At 33.4% G+C, this 21,449-nt stretch overlaps 1 protein-coding gene across 3 annotated transcripts; it reads right to left on the bottom strand.

The window, feature by feature from the left end:
• Window positions 1-144: 144 nt before the first annotated feature.
• On the bottom strand, window positions 145-21,338 carry LOC128177182 (monocarboxylate transporter 13-like). Of its 3 annotated transcripts, XM_052843773.1 has the most exons (7): window positions 21,229-21,262; window positions 3,425-3,734; window positions 3,070-3,213; window positions 2,288-2,950; window positions 2,007-2,186; window positions 1,649-1,774; window positions 145-1,199 (listed from the first exon to the last, which is right to left on the bottom strand). In XM_052843773.1, exons 2-7 carry the CDS (start codon window positions 3,726-3,728, stop codon window positions 1,051-1,053), a joined length of 1,566 nt encoding a protein of 521 aa, XP_052699733.1. In that variant the 5' UTR covers window positions 3,729-3,734; window positions 21,229-21,262; the 3' UTR covers window positions 145-1,050. The 3 variants fall into 3 exon arrangements, with proteins under 3 accessions (XP_052699733.1, XP_052699734.1, XP_052699735.1); XM_052843774.1 differs by lacking the exons at window positions 145-1,199; window positions 1,649-1,774; window positions 2,007-2,186; ... (1 more) ...; window positions 3,070-3,213; window positions 3,425-3,734 and adding exons at window positions 8,824-12,416; window positions 16,465-17,314; window positions 17,535-17,802; window positions 18,423-18,702; window positions 19,620-19,743 and having other exon boundaries at window positions 21,229-21,275; XM_052843775.1 differs by lacking the exons at window positions 145-1,199; window positions 1,649-1,774; window positions 2,007-2,186; ... (1 more) ...; window positions 3,070-3,213; window positions 3,425-3,734 and adding exons at window positions 8,824-12,416; window positions 16,465-17,314; window positions 17,535-17,802; window positions 18,423-18,702 and having other exon boundaries at window positions 21,229-21,338.
• Between the last annotated feature and the right edge of the window lie 111 nt (window positions 21,339-21,449).

The following is a 21,449-nucleotide window of genomic DNA, read 5'->3' as shown; positions in this document are numbered from 1 at the left end:
GGGGTTTAGTGGCAAATTGCATATGCCATTGTATGTGTAAAAGTTGATTATAATCCACTTGAACAAATTTATCATTATTAATCCACATGAACAAGTATTCAGTTCTTTGCAGATTTTTGTTATATGGACAAAATACTTGCATGAACGAATTAAAATTGAAATAATTTTATTTCAGCTGTATATCAACATATTTCAAAAACAGAAAAATATAACAAAACTACTACATGAAAATGTACATCAAAATGTATAAAGCTATCAAAAATAATCTTGATTTGCACCACAATGCCAAAAATTTCAAAAAATAACAATAAAAGTAACAGACATGACACATTAAGTACAGCTATGATAACTCTGGTCTATTCTCCATTTGTGATATTAAGATGACTGTAAGTTATGAGAATTGCATGAAAACTCGTTGGACGTACCACTACTATAGATACACGTAGCTGGGTCAAGCTTTAATTAAGAATCTTCATGGACAACATTGCGTGTGAATTTAAATTGTGCATGTGAAGACTTATGATTTTAATTGGCACACTTGTCAATATGAATAAAACGCATTACAAGCACCTTGGAAAAATAAGAGAAAATACAGTGCATACACAATTAATACCATATTAAAGGTCACCATATTAAACAAGCACTACAACAGACAAAGGTTAGGATATTGACATCGTTTGTAGATATGCTCGGGACCAATTATACGGTTACCGATGATATCATAAAATGTTAAGAAAATAAAGTAAACATTAATGAGTCCAATAAAAGTAGATCCAGCATGAATATAAGTTGAATAATCAATTTCGTTGGGGAGAAAAATTTGCTTATTGCTCTTGCATCAATGTACAAATCAATCCATTATTCAATCAATCGGAGAGTATACGCAAATAATGTGACCCTGCTAGACATAAGAGCAAATGCAAAGAATATTGTAATACACATTAGGAACCTGTCGCAGTCAAATCAAAGTCATGTATGGTATATATATGGACCTGATCAAAAGTCTTGTTTGGAAGCGAAAATGTTGCTTTTTATTTGTCTATGTCATTGTTAAACGTCCAATTCAGCATCTTGTTGACTCCTCTTTACGTGGGGTTTCCAGCAGAGCGCAAACATTTGTGCACAAACAGCGAGAGTGAAAATGATCCCAGCCAGTCCATTCACTGTCTCATAGTTCCCGGTCGTTTCCAGTAGTGCTCCTAAACAAATAATATACATGTATTAATCTAATAAGAATCCAAACCATCGAAGCGTTTCAAATCATATCGGGGTATTCACTAATCTTTCTTTTATTGCCGAAGATCCGCTCAATTCTCATAGTCACAAACATCTTCTACTTAGGATTCATGTACTGTATAAATCGGGCATTTACAATAATAAGACCCCCTTCAACAGCCAGTTCACCAATATACCCTTGTTCTTGTGGCTAAAATTGCCATCATCTCATATATGAAAGTTCTATTACAAGAACACGTTTCCATTGATGGTTTCTATAAAATGATATACCCCATGGGTTTTTCAAATTCCAGTTTTATCAAAATACATGCAACTTTATAAATTCTGTGTTTATCGATAATAAGTGCATATAACATTGACTTTTTATTGGCCTTTATTTTGCTAACTATCGTGAATGCCGCAAATGGCGAACCTGCGAATGGTGGTCCGATGAAGGCAGCTGGTGCCTTTAACATTGTGACAAAGCCAAAGCCTGCAGTCAGCTGATCCAACCCCAGGTAATCCATGATCATCAGTGGCTGCATAGGTGGGAAAAACCCTGAAATAAAGACGCAAATGCAAAGAGGAAATACTTTTTTAATGATGCTATCGCGTGCAAACAAATGAAATGTTTGCATTTCTTTGAATAAGACAGAATACATTAACTCCATTACATTTGCATTTATGAATCTTTTACACATACTTTTTGATATATTTCTACCAGTTATGACAAGTGACGTTACTTTAATCAATTTAAATATCGTATGCATATTTAATTTAAACAAAAATACCAATGAAAAATCCGTATGTAATGGCAAATCCCAGCAGAGTACTGAATGTTGTACAAAGGAAGAACAGAAAGCAAGCTACAGCACTGAGGAGTAGACCGACGCTACAGATAGTGAGATGGCTGAAGCGTCCAATGTTGGCGATCAGTCCGGCAAAAAACCGACCCAGTGTGTTTGCTACTCCTGTCAATCAAACAATACAACCCTTATAATTATCATAACAACAAACACAAACACATCAATTTGTAATATGTAAAAGAATAACGGGATATGAATTTACATACCAAATATAGACAAAATGATGCTGATGTCTTCTGACGACACGCCCACGTGATTTCCGTAATCGCCAATGAAAATCAAGGGAATGAATTGTCCCATCTGAGTTAAAAGACATCCAATGGTAATAAATATGAATGGTTTGCTACGACAGAAAGAGGGAAGAGCGCATGTCTCTGAACGTTGCGTTTCAGTGCTCTCGCATTCTATGAAGTCAATTGATTCTTTTGCTTTATCGACGGACAATTGGCTTCCAAAAAGCATGGGAAGACTTAGGGTGCTGCAACTCTCAATGAAAGAATTTCGATTTCTTAAAAATGGCATTGATGCATATCTGGCATCATAATTCTCCCTATCACAGACTTTTCTCGCAAGAGGCGATGTTTGTTCATCGATATGCTTTTCACTATTTTTCTGCACCCGATAGTTGAACGTTTTGACAGGTCTCATTAGACAAGCACAGACACACAATTGTAACGTAAAACAAGAATAAATCAGCAGAGATCCTCGCCATCCATAAGCCTCAACTGATCTCTCGATGATTGGTGACATCACCAGTAGACCGATGCCGGAGCCAGAGGTCAATATTCCATTGGCAAGAGAGCGCTTGCGATCGAAGTACTGGTTTACGATCATTATTGAAGGTACAAATATCATACCAACTCCAACACCTGAAAATTAGTAAAAGACAAGGATAGCTGTGTATATTTATAATAACAAGAATCGAATGTTCTAGGGACAAAAAACACCAAAAGCAATGATCGAAGACAGTGTTGCTTAAGGTAATTACCACATAGGAGTCCATAAGTTACAAATAATACCAAAATGTTTGGTGCAAAGAAACTGCAGAAAAGTCCAAGGGAGTAAAAACAAGCTCCCAGAAACATGACTGTCCGTGTCCCGTACCTCTTGATCAGGAGACTGGAGAAGTATCCTAAAAATAGAATAACCATAAAAACAGGTTGGATGATGGGAACAATTGAAATAAAATTAAACGTCAATTCTTTTTAATATCATTCTTTTGGATTTTAAAATTATATGTATATGCATTAATATCAAAATTGAAATACATACATGTATTTTGATAAGTCAATATTTTAGAACGTTTCGCAGTGAAATCTTTCATGGAATGTCATGCAACAAACCTAGAACCAGGAAGATTCCAATGAGTGTGGAATTCAGTATTGAAACAACGGCGGCGGAAGCTTTGAATTCCCTCATCAACGAGGGTAACAGAAGCCCAAACGAAGCGATTAAGCCTTCCATACAGAAACTGCTGTAAAAACTACACGCCAGAATCACCCAGGCATAACCTCCATCCGGTGCAAAGGCTATGACGTCATCGCTATTATCTGTAGAGGGTTTGGGTTTCAGGTTGACTCTATTTGATTTTAGATTTGAAGAATTTTGGATTTGGTCTCTATTTTCTCTGCAATTTATGCACGTCATTTTTTCCTGCGAGATATAAAACATAGGTAATCATAGATTACTAAGCTCACCGAGACGGAGCATCACCCTTATGAGACATCACCTTCATAAGACCACCTTTATCATTTTATATGAAAATCATACTTTATGATCTTGGATATTCATGGATTCTGTTTTGACAAAATATCGTATATCATCTGATAAAATCTTTTATGATAATCATATGTTCATATGTTAATCAATACAATGATATAAAATTAAATATTGCATCATGTCATATTTATAATATATATCATATTATACAATAAAATACCGTAATAAACAATAATGAGATATGATATTGTAACGTATGATATGACATTGTATTGTGTTATACTTTAGTGTATTTGATCACATAATACAATATCATAAAATATAATACAATATAGTATTATATTACAATATCATATTACATAATACATCATAACATTGAAACATGATATTATATTGTATTGTATGACCTGAATCATATTTGATAAATAATATGATATTATTTCATATAATACAATATAATTTGATTCCAACATTGTATCTTATCAAATGATACAATATTATATGATAAAGTAAAATATTATAAAATACATTGTTATATTATTCATATTGTATCATATGACACAATAATATATATTACAATATCATATAATACAATGTCATATGATATGATAATATATCATATAAACCAGTATCATATCATACAATATCGTATGATACAATATTATATAATATTACAATACCATATAATACAATTTCATGTGAAATAATTCTATATTACAGAAACCAATATCATATTATACAATATTGTATGATACAATATTATAGAATATACATTATTGTATCATACGATACAATATAATATTTTGCAATATCTTATGTAATTGTATCATTTGTAAAATAATAAATTAAAAATACAATATAATATTATACAAAATTGTATCATAATATACAATACTATACAAAACAATATCATGATACAATATCATATCATTAAATATAAAAAAAAATGGTACAATATCATATCATATCGTATAACTTTTTATGATATAACATATTATATCATATTGTATCATATCAAACAATATTGTTTCATATCATACAATACTATATCATAGGAATCATGTTATATCATTTATCAACAAACACATCTATCTATCAAGCAGGTTTGAGTGAGGTAGGAGATTTCTTTAGCATCCTTGATAACGGAGATCAGGCTCTGCATCTAAAGCAACCTCTGCGTTTAATTGATAATATAGTTAAATCAACTATGCAAGTTATCATCTATAAAACATGTGACCTGTTCCAACAAAACTAAACCTCATCCAGCATCCGAAACCTATGGCTCAGATTCAGCATTCAAGCCCATCAGGTGCATTGGTATCATTAGACGCATCATCCATACAAGTTTGGTGAAGTTTGGACCAGTAATAACTAAGATATCATCATCAGAGGGCACTAGCAATTAAAACCTAAACTTCCTCCAGCATCCGCAACCTATGGCTCAGATTCAGCATCCATGCCTGTCAGGTGCATCTGTATCATAAGACACACCATTCATTCAAGTTTGGTGAAGTTAGGACCTGTAATAACTAAGATTTATTTTTTAGCATCCTTGATAATGGAGATCAAGCTCTGCATCTGAAGCTACCTCTGCGATTCATTCATATTACAGTTAAATTAACTATGCAAGTTTGAACTATCATCTATTAAACATGTGACCTGTTCCAAGAAACTTTATCCAGCATCCGAAACCTATGGCTAAGACTTAGCAGTCAAGCCTGTCAGGTGCATCAGTATCATAAGACGCACCATCCATGGAAGTCTGGTGAGGTAAGGACAAGTAATAACTAAGATATCATCATCGGAGGGCACTTGTTTCAAAAATTTTATTTAACCAGCTCTTAAAACCTTAACCTTCTCCGGCACCCGAAACCTATGGCTCAGATTCAGCATTCAAGCCTATCAGGTGCATCAGTATCATAAGACGAACCATCCACGTAAGTTTGATGAAGTTAGAACCAGGAGTAGCTAAGATATAATCATTAGAGGGCACCTGCTCATAAACTTTAACCAGCTCTAAAAACCTTAACCTCCTCCAGCATCCAAAACCTATGGCTCAGATTCAGCATTCAAGCTTGTCAGGTGCATCAGTATCATAAGACGCACCATCCACTGAAGTTTGGTGAAGTTAGGACCAGTAGTAACTAAGATATAATCATCAGAGGGCACCTGCAACAAAAACTTTAACCTGGTCCAAAAACCTTAACCTCCTCCAGCATCCGAAACCTATAGCTCAGATTCAGCACTCAAGCCTGTCTGGTGCATCAGTATCATAAGACACACCATCCATGCAAGTTTGGTGAAGTACGGACCAGCAGTAACTAAGATATTGCTATCAAAGGGCACCTGCAACAAAAACTTTAACCTGGTCCAAAAACCTTAACCTCCTCCAGCATCTGAAATTTAGGACCCAGATTCAGCATCCAAGTCTTTCAAGTCCATAAGTAGGTCCAGATGCATCATCCATGCAAGTTTGGTGAAGATATGACAAGTAATAGCTTGGATACAGGACCTGCAACAAAAACTTTAACCAGGTCCGGACGCCGACGCCGACGCCGAGGGTATAGCATAAGCTCCCTTTGACTTCGTCTCGGTGAGCTAAAAAAGGTGATTTGTTTAGACAAAAAACAAAAAGCAAAATACAACGATGAACAACCAATAAGCATCACGAGTTTCCCTTTTTAGTACTTGACAAAAATATTCAACTACTTGAATTATACAAGATTGATGTCAATATACGCTACATACCAAATTAGTTTAAACAAGTATGAACACATACTTACATCAAATTTTAAGTATGCCACTATATCATATATTAAGCAAATTTTAAAAATCTGCATAATTACCTGAATGAAAGTTAAGTAGCAAGAATACCTGTAATCTCTTGATTACATTAAATTCTTTTGTTGAAGCCTGCATTTAAATTCACCAACTTCAAGGTCCCGGAAAAACAAATAGTGTTTTAACCGTCGACTGAAAGGTTTTTAAGCATGAGCAGGTGACCCTGCGCGTGATAAAAAAGGTCATTGTTCCGACCGACCATTATGTACTTTGTCCAAATATTAATATAGCCTACATGACAGTTTGCCTCTCATAACTCTGTATATAAGATTCAGAGTCAAGTCAACTATTGTTGGAAATTTTCTTCGGTTTCGGTGATTGATAGATCCGCTACGTGTAAATCCATGGAAAATTTCATCAGTCAGCGTCGGGTCATTTTTGGAGACCAATGGGTACTGGAAAGGGTAAACCGAAGATAACGTTGCCAAATGTCGGTGTTAATAAAAGACCAGTTATAATTTGTGCCGCTCTGATCTGTTCTTTTTTCTTGGTATATCATTTTCTTCCGATGTTCTAATAAATATACGATGTATTTGACTTCTAAAAGTTAACAATATTTAGTAATTGACGTTTTATTAAACATATGCATTTAACTCACTGATACAGTATAATGGTAAGTTTCGCCTCATCTACCGATACCAATGACAAAGTTATTTGAGCATAACATCGCCCCTTCGGTAATTTGCTATTTTCTGGCATTGTAACGATCGATTCAAACACCATAATAAATGCTTTTTTTACCCTCTTCCCATATTATCAGGCCTTCCTCCGTCAGTCAGAGCTACTGTCAGTGTTATTGGCCAGGAAAGCTTAAACTTATGTGGAAGCATCCTCAAAGAATGTCGATTTAAATTTGTGAAAATCATGAACAAAAACTTAATTAAATATAGATAAAACGAACGGAAGATGTATCCCGCAAGTGAAGAAAATGTAGCTTTACTGAAGACCCTTGGTCGGCATCACATTTGGTTCCCTAGTACACAACGGTCTTTGTAAAGCTCTGCGACTGGCGGCGATGAGCAACGGGTATAGACAGACCTGATCGGCATGCATATATAACCATTATGTGCTGCATCACGTTAATTGCAGAAAACGGAATAAATCACGGTTGTTCCCCTTAATTAAAAGTCTGTAATGAATCTAAGTAAAAATGACATTCGGGTTAACAGAAAGCATCTTTTGAAGACTACTAACTGTATGTTGGGCGTTAATAATGAAGCTTATTTGATGACACAAATGAAAATCAAAATTATGTTATGTACATCCGTTTTGCCATGGAATAAAGCTCAATGATATTACAATAATGATAGTTTGTTCTATGAAGTTGTGTTTTGTATGTAGTGTGTTACAGAATTTAAAGATGCTGAATAATTGTTATGTCTTTGAAGTTCACTTTTCACAGTATCACATACAAGTATCAAAACAGAATGCATTGTAATCGTGATAACAGTGAGTCGTATATATTTTGACCTTTACCCTTTACCCTTAACTGACATTGACCCTGCCTTATCGATAGTCTTAAATAACGAATTCCCCGTTGCATACAAGACTTGTCTCTGGATAGAGTTGAGGACGGACAACGTCAGGGAAACAAACCAATGAATACATACTGTAAACAGGGTTATTTTCGCCCCGTGCAATATTTTCGCCCCTATACACTTATAAACAATGTTGCCACGTCTTGAATTCGCCCAGACACAGATGTGTTCAAAGAAAGATAATATGAGACATTGGAATTCGCCCAGTCTTGGTTTCGCTTACTGACAACGAGGACGAAAGGGGTGAATATTTCACAGTATACGGTACACCCGATATACCACCATGGCCAAAAAGACTCTTAAGAGCTCGCGCAAGATCCAAATCCATACTTGTAAATTTATACAGAATGGATCAATCTTGCATGTATGTGTCAAGAGCTTGAATTTTCAAGATATTAAAGAAAAATTATCACTATATTTGCAATTTAACGAATAGTTTTACCAAACAGTGTTTCGATGAAGGCTACCCGACTGAACACTAATTTTACAGTTTTATAAGATAAGGCTTCCGGAGAGAGTCCCTGTTTGTCCTCAACAGCTGATCCTATCCTTTATTTCATTTTGCGGTCAAACTGGACGTTTATAAAAATAGTATATTTCGCCAAAACGTAAATACAAAACAAATGATACAGTATGGCTTTAAAGTGATGACACATAAATACCACAGGCAAATAAACATCAATATGAAAAGATATGACGCCTTTTCCCACTAGTTCGCTTACACGTGTGTTTGAACGGAAAGTATTTGTTACTAAAAATAGAAACAGGTACATATAGCAAAAGGTACTGATTTTATAATGGTGTCTGTGACCACTGATTTGGCATAAACCTCCATCGAGATATGAATATATAGAACTCGGTGTATAAAGTCAGTAAGTAAAGAGTTGAAGAGATCTGTTTATATAGAGTGTGTCCATACTCAGAATTAAAGCGAGAGGATTTGAAAAAAATAATTCCAGCAGATTAGATAAATGTAATTTAATATTTCTGTTCTGATCAATTGTAATAAAGAGAAAAAAATACTACCTAATGAAATCGATCCAGCGACCGCAAAAAAACCCACAGAAAACCTATGCAATACTACTTGGCCACGCATTTAACTATTTCATGGGATGTCTTTTAAATATGTGTAGCTATATACAAGATTGTATAAGAAAAGTCACTAACCGAAAAACATTTGTTTAATTTTCAGTATGAAGACCACGTTCTAAGCCAAAACTAATTCAACTTAAGCGTGTCCTGCAATACCTGTAGAACATAATTTTAATCGAATTTACTAGTATTTAGTTTAAAGTGGTTCAGATAGTCATTTTTTTATTGAAAACATTTTCCTCTATATACCTAACCAACCCTGAAGATTTTAATGATGTCGTGTAAGATAATTTAGACCATTTTAACATGGTAATTGTGTAATTTGCGTTTCTTCCAATATATTTTAACTAAATATTGCATAATATTCAAAATGTATGATGTTTGCAAAATCGTTATACAGAAATCGTATACTAAGTGCGCTATACCTCATTAAATATAAACCCTGAATGCTTAGTTTTTAGATGTCGTCGGTCCTTTAATACACAAAGGCTGTTGCAGACAAATTATGTAATAGGACCGAAGACATCCAAAAATAAGTATTCAATCCTTAGTTAACGAGAATAGCATTGTTGCAATATGCTACCATATACGCACCCTACTGATTAACATGACAAAAAGAGGAATCGGTCATCTAATATTTCATTAAGTATGGCCCAGTTTCGGTGATACATTTTGTATTTTAGCTTCTGTATTATCGATCAATCGTGTTGATACGTTTCTTTCCCCCTTCTTTATCAGTAGTTTGTGGAATCGTTTAAATTCAAACGAAAACGGTTTTCGTAAAAGTGAATTTTTGTATTAGAACTTTCACATGTCTGCATGCAGTCTGTTGCAAGATCGAGACTGTTTTCTCCATCAACCGAATAGAATATGCGCGGAGATAATACATGTAGATAATCGTCTGAAAGCCTCTAAAATGCCATTACACTGAGTACACAACCTGTTCGTATATTTAACAAACATACAACAGTAGACTAAAAGAGCAGCAGATCGTTATGCAAAATAAATACACGTTTTGTAATTATACTTTCTAAATCTGCCGCAACTATAAATCCTTCTAATCAGAGCAATATTGCAAAGAGACTTTGATATTCAATCACAAAAATACGTATAGAATAGAATACTGAGTAAACATCAGTGAATATCGTTGTTACCTGTTTTTTACTCCTTAGGGCAGTATTACAAGAGAAAGCACGTGTTATTCATACTCCGGTTACAACACGACTACGTTGTTTGGGACATAGATGGTATAGGCATTTTATTTAACGATAGGTGTGTAAAGGGTGGATACTTAATTTACACGACCCGTGCGATCCAGTCAGAACCTTATGTCTCACTTATGATACAGATGCGCGGAGTAGTATCTATAGGTCAATGTAATAAGAAATAGAACAAAGGCAATTAGCACTAGATTAGCACGAGAAACAGATCGGTATCATAGTGTAAAACTCAAGTATACAGATTAAGAGTACATAGTGTAAGTAAATAAGTATAAGTAAAACAAAAATACAAGACTAAAGTTTTGAATGCAAAAAAGAAGATACGTGAAATCCAAAATTACTAGTCAAGTTGATCGAACTTTTCTGAAGTCACGATTGATTTTTAGTGAAAATAGTCTTACACGGCTGCGGCTTAACTAATATTCGTGGGCATCAATTTTCTCACATAGTGAAAATCAGTTTCAAGGATATGTAAATTCCTGGCCGATGATATTATTAATATAATATGCTATTACGTATTGCTTTTCGATGAATATTGAATTTCGTGGATCAACTCAACAACGAAATCCCCAAACATTGGTATTCAACGAAAGTTGATGATACCACAGTATAGCACTTTTATGTATTGTGAGCTGAACATTGAAAATTGATCCTTTGGGTAAAAAAACTCACCATAAAAAGTCAAAGCAGATGGTAAAGCATTTAAACAAAATATGTCCTTCACTGATCGATGACCTTGAGCAGGCAACAAAGGTCAAACTAAGACTCTAAGGTCTGCAGAAGTGATTCTATTGATTGTATTTATATCATTTAAAACAAATGAAACAAAACCTTAAAACACCACAAACAAATATTTTTTGTTGATAAACGTGAGTTCTTTATGTACTTTTCCATGGAAACAGAACTGCATGTCAGATGTGACAAAATCAGCATACACAAACACACAAACACGCACACACACACACTCACACAAGCTATCGTGTGTCTTGATCTTGGTACAAAATAATGTTTTATTGTGACAAAATATGCTTCTACGATAAAATTTTTAATTTTCATGTTTGTCCAGATAGGACTTTATATTACTACATACTACCCCCTAATTCTTATTTCCTTTCAAATAGAGGGCAAAAGTACAAGTGAAATAGTAATGATTTACATTGTTTTGTAAACTTACAAATGTTAAAAAAATATATTAACCAAAAAATGTGAAATTTTGAATTAGCTCAAACTGTTAAAATTTATGTACCATTAAGTGGATTTGTTAAAATAAGTAAAACACTTGTTATAGTTCACAACTATGTTAAAAATTTAATATAGCCTATAGTGATTAAAGCACAATTTACTACATTTACAAAATATATTGTAAGACTTGTCTCTCTTGGTAAGGGGGCAAATTCACAATAAAATTCCTCTAAGTACTAAAGTTGGCATAAAAAAATATGTATAAAAAAACATAATATTTCATTTACCCATCACATATAAATTCACATCCTCAAAGAATTATGAAACTCAGCATCAAATTCATTGATCATACTGTAAATCAACAGTATTAAGTTCCAATGAACCTGTGGAACGATGACAATCAATAGAAATTGGTTACAGCCACAACATTCACTGATTCAACAGTATATTTATACATGTTTTCACAAATATCGTATTGACTGGTACTGATATTTTTCTTTTCTAAAAATTACCCTGAATTTTATTCACAATTAAAACTAGGGTACAATATTTTATTATCAGTGTTGCATGTATCGAACAATTGATTTAAATTAGTTTAAATCTGGTTTCCATGCCGATTGCCAGTCGTGAGACTAAGGTGCCCTTCACTCATCTGTGAGATCCAAAGCTGCCATGGATGGTTACTTTCATTGAATCCATCTAGCCAATCGGTTTCTCCAAGAACGGGGGGCTCACCAAAGGGACTACAAGGGAGATAAAAAACATTGAAAAATACTTCTGAACCCCTTGATTATATTACATGTATTTATATAATATGTAGCATCAATACTTAAGGTTTAAATGTACACATAACAGCTAGTAGTCAATATACATATTCATTGAAATTATAAATATGATTTTATCAGTGCATGAATATGTTCTGTTTTCAAGAAAATTTTCAAGAAAAAAATGAGACAAGCCATACCTGTAAACCATGTGCGAGATTTTAGATTTTTAGGCCATTTTGCGGGAGTCTCCCATGGGATGCGGGAGAGTTAACAGGTATTTTGTCACTAACTAATGCTTTCTTAATTAAAAAAAAAAAACCAAAATTTAATTTCTCCTCTGTAGTTTTGATCCATACCAATTGATCTTGATTAAACGCAAAGTCTCATAATTAGATCAAAATTCACCTTTTTTTAAAAACTTTAAACGACCTTTTGTTCCAATTGTGACCAATCCTACCCTGGGCTACCCATTTAACTCAAATGTCGAAACCACTGTTCCACCACCCATCCAAATATATTAAAAGAAAAATACAATGTGGAAAGAACTATCAAAGATCCAAGAAAACCCTATAATAAATACAGTAAAACTCGGTTATAGCGAAGTTCTAGGGACTTATGGAATTACTTTGTTATATCCGTAATTCTTTAGATCCGTATCACTAATTCGTGATAATATCTATAACCAATTCACTATATACATGTTTTCTTTCACCAGACTATTATTTTTGCTAATTGAGGCTTAAAATAAAAATACATTACTTTGATACATTTAGAAATCAGATTGTAAATTGAAAAAATTATATTGAAATATATTCATTCAAACTATTTTGTTAAAAGGAAGTGCAAACTTTTTTAAACTAAGAAGAAATTCGTTATAAAGGTGTTAAATTTTGTTATTTTTCACCTCTAGGGGACTCAAAATCAGTTTGCTATATCAGTAAATTCGTTACATCTGAATTCGTTTTAACTGTATAATTTTGCAAAGAGTTGTTGAGAATTTTACCATGGACTCAAAAACACTTCGCTATATCCGAGAATTCGCTATAACCGTGTTCGTACTAAACGAGTTTTACTGTACAGTAAAACTAAAGTCTCAGTGATTTGCAGCTGTTGGGCACTATTGGTTATCACAGTAATATTAAAAAAGTTACAAATGTGTTTTTTTTCCTCCTTTGCTTACTGTACTTGATACTATACTTTCTGCATTTTCAAAGACCTTAGTTATTCATGTATTTTCTTAAAATCATAAATCAAGTTCTGATGTTAGGACAGATAAAAATGTTAAGTTGTTTACTCTCCAAGTTTTCAATATCTTCAGACGTTTCATGTCATTTTGACTTTTTGGTATGAGTTCATCATCAGTTTTCTGGGTCAAACTTTTGGTTGCTTGTTTGTGAACTCTTTGTTGTCTAACATACTGTTTTGTAAGTTAAGATCAACAGGTATGCCTTCTGTTTGTATGAGATAAATGAGATAATGGGGAGTTGGACACCTGGTGAAGGTCATTTGGGTGATCTCGAGGCCACTAAAAGTACAGTAAACAAAGAGGAGGAAAAAGCTCATAATGGAAACAGAATTTATATATAAGTTAAATTATACACAGTCCCAATTTTTAGCATTACTCTGTTACAAAGAGTTTACAATCTAAATAATACTGTAATTCAATTTTGCATCTCACCAATTCCCTGTTGATAAATTTTTTTTAAGGAATATTGATTAATATATACTTTTTTTGTATAAATGTCCTTAAAAACTTCTGTTGGAAATATTTTTAAAAAATTTATTAAATACTTGTAAATGTATTCAAATAACATTCCAGTATACCTGAGTAATGAAACAGACAGTAAACTTATCATAACCTTTGTCATTAGAGGTAGTGGAACTGCAGGAATTATCTATGGGTTGATCAAAAACAATATCTGCTCTTAATCTACATTACAGCACGTCTGCTAATGCTTCTATAGTCTGTCCCAAGTGAACGTTTCTGTTGGGAAATATCTTACATGACGTCAAGGTGCATGTGACGTTGTGAGACATTGCTATTAATGACGTCATATTATGATGACGTCATAATAGCAATGTCTCACGTCACATGCACCTTGACGTCATGTAAGATATTTCCCAACAGTTTCCACCATTTTTTTTTCATGATTTTTTAGCAAAAATACACATACCTTTCAGAAAAAGTACAACTGGAATCGATATTAAAAGGGAAAAATTTTGTCATTAAAACTTTGTCTATTTTCACCCATAGAAATTTAAATGAACAAATATATCTTGGGGAGGAATTGTTTACTTCTTTTATCATTTGGAAGTCACTCAGAACACCTTGCACAATTTTTCAACAATATCATCCAGGTATTATTACATGTATATATCACTTGTAATGCAAAATCCTTAAAATTTTTTTATCTTTAGCAGTGTATTAAAATCTGACAAACTAGAATAGATGGAGCGTTTCAAGGGAGAATCTTGGGATTTTTTCATATTATATTGAATGAACATTGTTTGAACCATGAGGTATTACCGGTAATGAATAATTTAAGAAAATGTGCTGCATGAATATCTTAGGACAGAGTATAAATACCCAAACCATTATTACAGGTATACAGCATATATAGCCTTTGTCACTTTGAGACACATTTTGAATAGCTGAAATAATGTACCCCTCTCCCGATTTTTTTGTTGTTATTTGGTGAGTTTTTTTCCAGAAAACTTCAGACAAAAAATATCAGAAAGAGCTACATTACTGTGGTTACATTAAGAACCACACAAGTTACTTTTTATATCATACATGTTATATTTGCTTGCAGTAAATAAAGTATATTTAGTTCAATTGCCATTTCATGATACATGTATTGGTGTCTTTGACAAAGATTAAGAGCAACAAAATAATATTAACATGAGGAGCAATGTAACCCAACCCCCCCCCCCCCCAAGAAAAAAAAATCCTTTTTAAATTTTCAATTATAAATGAATCTAATTTTTTTTTTTTGTACAAGACTAAATTATTGTATTGGGTAATTAAAGTAGTCCGAGTATCGCACTACGTCATAATACGGATTTTACAATATTGGTTCGACTTTTACAATGCGTTTTAGATACCCGGTATTGATTTTGCTCTACATCGCTGTTGTAAACAATGGCAATAATAAGCAATTAGAACGGTAATATATGTATTCTATGAGAGATAGAAATGATTAATGTTGAGAAACTCGATTCTGTTAAAGTAAAATGAAAAACGAAGTTTCTGATTTAACCAGGATCTCAGGTCTTCTTTGTTTTGCCCCCCCCCCCCCCCCCCCCCCCCCCCCCCCCCGAATTTTTTTTTTCTTCAACTAAAACCGGTTTAAATTTAGAGACAGAAGCTATTTCGAATTTAATCAATCGTCAATTAATTCATGTTTAAATGATATCTAACATTGTTGACAGATCTAGGCAGAAAACTGTAGCAAAATGTGATTTTTACGGATTTTTTCGTCAGGGTCTACTTGGTTTAGAGCTTATAGCGTGAAAAATAATCCGTCAACATATAATTTATTTTACCAAATCTTTTTTCTAAGATGTCAATCTATAGAATAAACACCATGAATTTAAGTTTGAGTCCATAAAATAGTAAAAAAATTACCAAACGCGATACTAGCATTGCATTTTTTGTATTCTATTTTGATACCTCAGGTCCATAAAGCGTACTTACTTACAAAAATTTGCGCAAAATTATTGATGAGATATGGCTTAAATAAATATGTATACTCTATTTTGTATGTTCAGTTCTAATTTTCCCAAAATTGGTAATTTTTTTTAGGAAAAACGGACGTCTGGCAAATTTCCTAATTGTCAATAATTTTCGCAAGGGGGTACACCCGTCTGAGAGGTGATAACAAACAAACTAGCATGTAAACATACATATTTTCTTTTGTATATGTATTGCTAGAATGTATATTTATCATTTAAAGCTAAGCTTTTAATGATTGAGCCCATTTAGTGCTGAGTATAGGACTACCTTAAACAATAAATCTCTTACCTAAAGTGATCCAAAGGAGAAGTATGGTAAATTTTCTTCAGTTCTAAGTCAACAACAGAAATGGATGATGAGTAGTAATCATTTAGCTCCGAAACACATTCTTCCGTCACATGAAAAACGGCAAACCTTCTTCCAGCCCCAATCAAGGTTCGACTCTCTGACAGACTTGATGGCAGACACACTCTCCGAACACACGAACACACCAGAGTGTCCTTTCTTGTGTTTTCTTTCACTGAGACAGAGAAAAAAGATAGCATTCCTCTCCCAGTTTGTACAATGGTGGCTGTGCCTTTACAAGCATCTGACAGAACTATGTCGGCAGGAATGCACACTAATCCATCGCTGGTGACTGTGGGAGACGACAAACAAAAGGGTACGTTCAACAACATGTGATGTTCGTGAGAGAAAGTCTTCATATCTATAAGCAACTTGTACCACACGCAAATCTGTCCTTTGGTGTCACATGACAGCACCACTAAATGGTCCGAAAGTGGTGAGCTCAGAGCTCGTAACTGTTTAATCCAACCTGAGTGAAGATTTACCAAAGTTTGTAGAAGTTCTCCAGAATCATGATCCCAGATCTTGATGGTCAAATCAGCTGACCCAGTCAGCACCAGATTGTGACGCTTGACCGGTTCGACACACATGACTGCATTGACATGACCTACATATTTGCTATGTAGTTGTCCAGTTTCCATGTTCCATGAGGCAGCAGTATTGTCATAGGATGCAGTATACAGGAAGTCTTTGTCAAACTTGATCTGACATACACTGTGGGCTTCAATTTCTTTCACTAAAAAGGCAGCTCCCAGGGTTGTGTCCCAGAAGTAAACATTTCTATCTTCACAACCTGCCAAATATCAATTAATGTTTCACCATTTGGTATACATGTTTTATAACAAATGAATTACAATATGATATAAAATAAAAAATGAAAATGTACCGTACTTATCCATGTGGGAAAAGTAAACGTAGATTATTTTTGAATACGACATGACCTTATAAAACAAGTTTATATATAAAAAAAACATCTTAGTAGAGAAAAAAACCACAAGAAAATGCTTACTTACCAACAGCTACATAAGGTTTAAAAAAATATGGACTTTTAAGCTTAAAAAATTCAGAGGTGTCCTCCTCATCATAGGGACCAAAGATAAACTGTCCCTTCTTTAGTTGTCGGTTGAAGTTCTTCCTGTACACATGCTGCTGCCAGAACAGTTTCTGGGCCTCCCCTGCTGTGATGCTGGGCGGACTGAGCACCTGACCTCCAATCCTCCAGAACTGGTGGAGCCACACCTCCTTGCTGGCATTTATAAGCTTGTACCAAGATTTGCATACCTGAATGTTAAAAAGAATGTATTTTTAATACATATACTTTCATATATCACATATTACATATATCAAAGGAAATTACTATATAAATAAGTCGGTCTTTTCCCTTAATCTTAAAACACAATAAACTTAATCATATAAAGCAAATTACATTTAAAATACATCAGAATTGTTTATTCCTGGCACTTTCCTATAACTGTGTTTTACCATATTGTAACTGATAGAAAATATACAGTGCCAGAAACCCACAGTCGGTTTTGCTTCTAGAAGCGAGTCTTAAAATTACCATGGGTTTTCAGCAATGGAAAATATATAAATTTCAAGTAATATTGTAGTGGGATGGGAGAAATAATGATGGACCAGACCGGGATTTGAACCTGGACCCCCTTGATCTCTAATCAGGTGCTCTACCAACTGAGCTATCTGGCACCAGTATTCGAACCGGTCTGACCGTCACAATATCATCAAATTTGGAAATAAGGTATTGAATGACGGTGATTTGCAATTGATCTGAAATCAAGGGTATGTTAATATTCATTAATGAACAAGCACTAAAAGGGCTGTTGTGGTTAGCTTTATAAGAATGTACTTTTAAATCAATCATATTACATGTATTATAACCGTACTTTTCTACTTCGCAGGAGACTCTCTCCATCCAGGTACTTCAAAATCTGGATGACAACATCATTGGGCAGGTGTGAAATAAAATCAATCTGACAAGTGGCTGGAATAAATATCTGAGTGAGGTAGGTCAGCTGCTCACAGCCGCACACTTCCAGCACAGCTTTCACGGTCCCTGTCTTCTGTTCCTCGCTCAGAGTTGAGAACACCTCAACAACAGAATCTAGCCAATGGCTGAAATCCTCCTGGTTCAGTGGCATTCTGTCTCATTCTGTTGTGGATTGTCTACAGAGAAAAATATCAATGCAATAAATATTTTTCATAAAAACTTGTGCAAGACTGGTAAATAAAGGGATTATAATATGGTTCTGTATATTGAATATAATTAGAATATATGGTGCAATTTACAGTATAAAAGGTACATTGATATATTTGTAACTATATAAGTGCTTTGTGAGAAGTATGAAACCCTTTTAGATTTAAAATTGTAAATTCAATTACAGTGTAGTGACATGTTTAGTTTGAGAAAATACAGAATTAAATGCAAAACTTGCTAATATTACCTTATTATCCATAATAAGCACCCTGTGCCCTATGAAAATTGCAAATGGGGGAGGGTTATTTGTATTTGTATTAAAATCTTTTCTTTCATATATTTTTACTTAAAGAAATGTTTGAAAAAAATGTTTTAATTCAGAAAACTCCCTAATACTTTCTGTACTTTTATTCACTGAAAGATATTCCACTTAAGCTATATTTATTTCTTCAGAAAAAATGTTTAAAGATGGATCAATATCTAACAATTAGGTTACTCTCATTTTCAGAAAATTTTCATTTTTTTTTTTATCAAGTCCTTCATAGATATTTGTTTATCTTTTGACACTAACACTGAGCTTCCTACTTTATCTACAAATTGTCCAATTTCTAGTTTCATTTTCACTTCCTTTTTGTAACGGTTGACTTTTAATACATTAATGAAAATACAGAAAATTGATGATTAAGATATACAAGAACTAAAAGTGTTATGCTTTATGACTTTTTTTTAAGAACTTCATTACAAAAGTGGGCCATTATTTTCCAACTATTGAAAAAAGGTGGAGGGGTACTTCTGAGGGCAGGGGCGCTTATAAAGGATAATACGGTAAAACATTATCCACCTTATTATCATGCTATAACAATGAATCACAATAATCAAAACTTACCATAAAATGACTTGTTGAAGAATAGATATTGTAGACTAAGTTGAGAAAAAATGCCGGTCTCGCCGGCCGATTTGATGCATTGAAATGATGGACAGATGTGCACATTGACAGATTTTGTCCATTCCTAGAACATCCATTGCTATTCAACTGGTTTTACAGATTCTTAATAGATGTAAATATGTACTAGTGCATATTTACATCCTACAGAACTCTTATACAAGTTCAAAACACTAAATTTACTAACAATGGCTTCATTTTTCTCCCATAACTCATCATATTTTTTGCAAGCAAATGAGCATGATATTATTTGATTTTAACAATATTTTATTACATTTATAAGTTGACCATGTAAAACCTGTCATTTGTATCTGTCAGTATTTCTAAGGTACTGACCAAAATTACTGCACCAATATCATTGATACTTTCAAAGTGTTGTGTACAGCAAAACTCAAATATAAGAAACATGGATATTATATAGCGAATTTACAGTTTAGACAAATTCTTATTAATGTACTTGTAAAGTTCTTAAATGAACTGCTAGAAAATTGCCATCTAAAAAAAAGGTTAATGTAATAAGTTTACAATTTTCAGAATCCCCACTGGCAAAATTTTAATGATTTTATCATTTATATAACAAATAATTGCCATTTCAAATTTCACTGAAGATACATGAAAAGGATGCATGCATAAAGTAATCAAATTCATATACTACATAGAATTTTTTTTTTTTTAAATTGAAGTTAAAAGGTTACACATGTATGGCATTTTTGAAAATGACAGTAACATTGATTTTCATTATAACTTAATTGTAGTATTGGCAGCTGATTATTTTATAGCAAATTAATAAAAGATTTTCTATTAATTCATTTTAAACGCATTTTGAATTACAGCTGAAACGAAGTTTTTCCCATGGAAATTCTTTTTAAATGAGTTTAGCTGTACTAATATCTATTTTATGATTCTTCATGCATGCAAAACATATATCACCTTATATATTTATGTAATAAACTGTGCAGAGAGAGAGAGAGAGAGAGAGAGAGAGAGAGTAGAGCTGGAAATTTTAGATGAAGTGATATAATATGATAACTTAGTCTAGATAAATCTGAAAAGTAAAACATGGATGAGCAAACTTGATTGAAGTTCAATTCTGACATATAAAGCCAAAGTACAGCAAACTCTTGTGGAAACCTTTCACATGTATGAAACAATTTACATCAAAAATTACCCCTTAATTTGCACCTATGGGCAACAACTTGTGGATTGGACTAATGCACATTGCACCCATTTAATAAACATCTTTGTAACCTTTGTTTTTGAAATTGATATATCAACAACTTTCAATATATATATATATATATATATATATATATATATATATATATATATAGTTTTCAGAACAATACTATACCTAACATGGAACTAAACCTACACCAACCCCCCAACCCCCCCCCCCCGGCATACCCCCCCCCCCCCATAATTAACAAAAGACCTTGAGAAATTGGGGGGGGGGGTGTAGCAATTGACATCACGAGTACATTGTCTTATAGATATAAGCTAAAGCAATAAACATTAAAAAAAATTACTATATAAATGCTGACAATGCACATACCTGTAATTTCCAAAATGTGTTGCTCACTACTAACCACTGGATGTTACCAATGAGTTGTAAAATTAGAACTGTGACCCTCTAAAGACGAATTATCTTTTATTAAATATTAAACACATTTATCTACGAAGTATTAGGGGAATCGTATTGATGATTAGAGACAGGAAACGTTGTTTTCTGTATTTTTTAAATCAAAATAATGTAGGCCCTATATAATTTTGTCT

This window comes from Crassostrea angulata, chromosome 3, assembly GCF_025612915.1.
Source record: "Crassostrea angulata isolate pt1a10 chromosome 3, ASM2561291v2, whole genome shotgun sequence".
In the NCBI taxonomy this organism is placed as follows: domain Eukaryota; kingdom Metazoa; phylum Mollusca; class Bivalvia; order Ostreida; family Ostreidae; genus Magallana; species Magallana angulata.
This window is presented reverse-complemented; position numbering and strand designations above follow the sequence as displayed.

Bases quoted from the DNA above. Each gene is read 5' to 3' on its own strand.
- LOC128177182 (XM_052843773.1), bottom strand. From the start codon at position 3,728: ATGACGTGCATAAATTGCAGAGAAAATAGAGACCAAATCCAAAATTCT. The intron at 2,951-3,069 runs GTAATTACCTTA...ACTAATTTTCAG, and splicing joins AACTTATGGACTCCTATGTG to GTGTTGGAGTTGGTATGATA. The intron at 1,775-2,006 runs GTATTTTTGTTT...TCTTTATTTCAG, and splicing joins TACATACGGATTTTTCATTG to GGTTTTTCCCACCTATGCAG.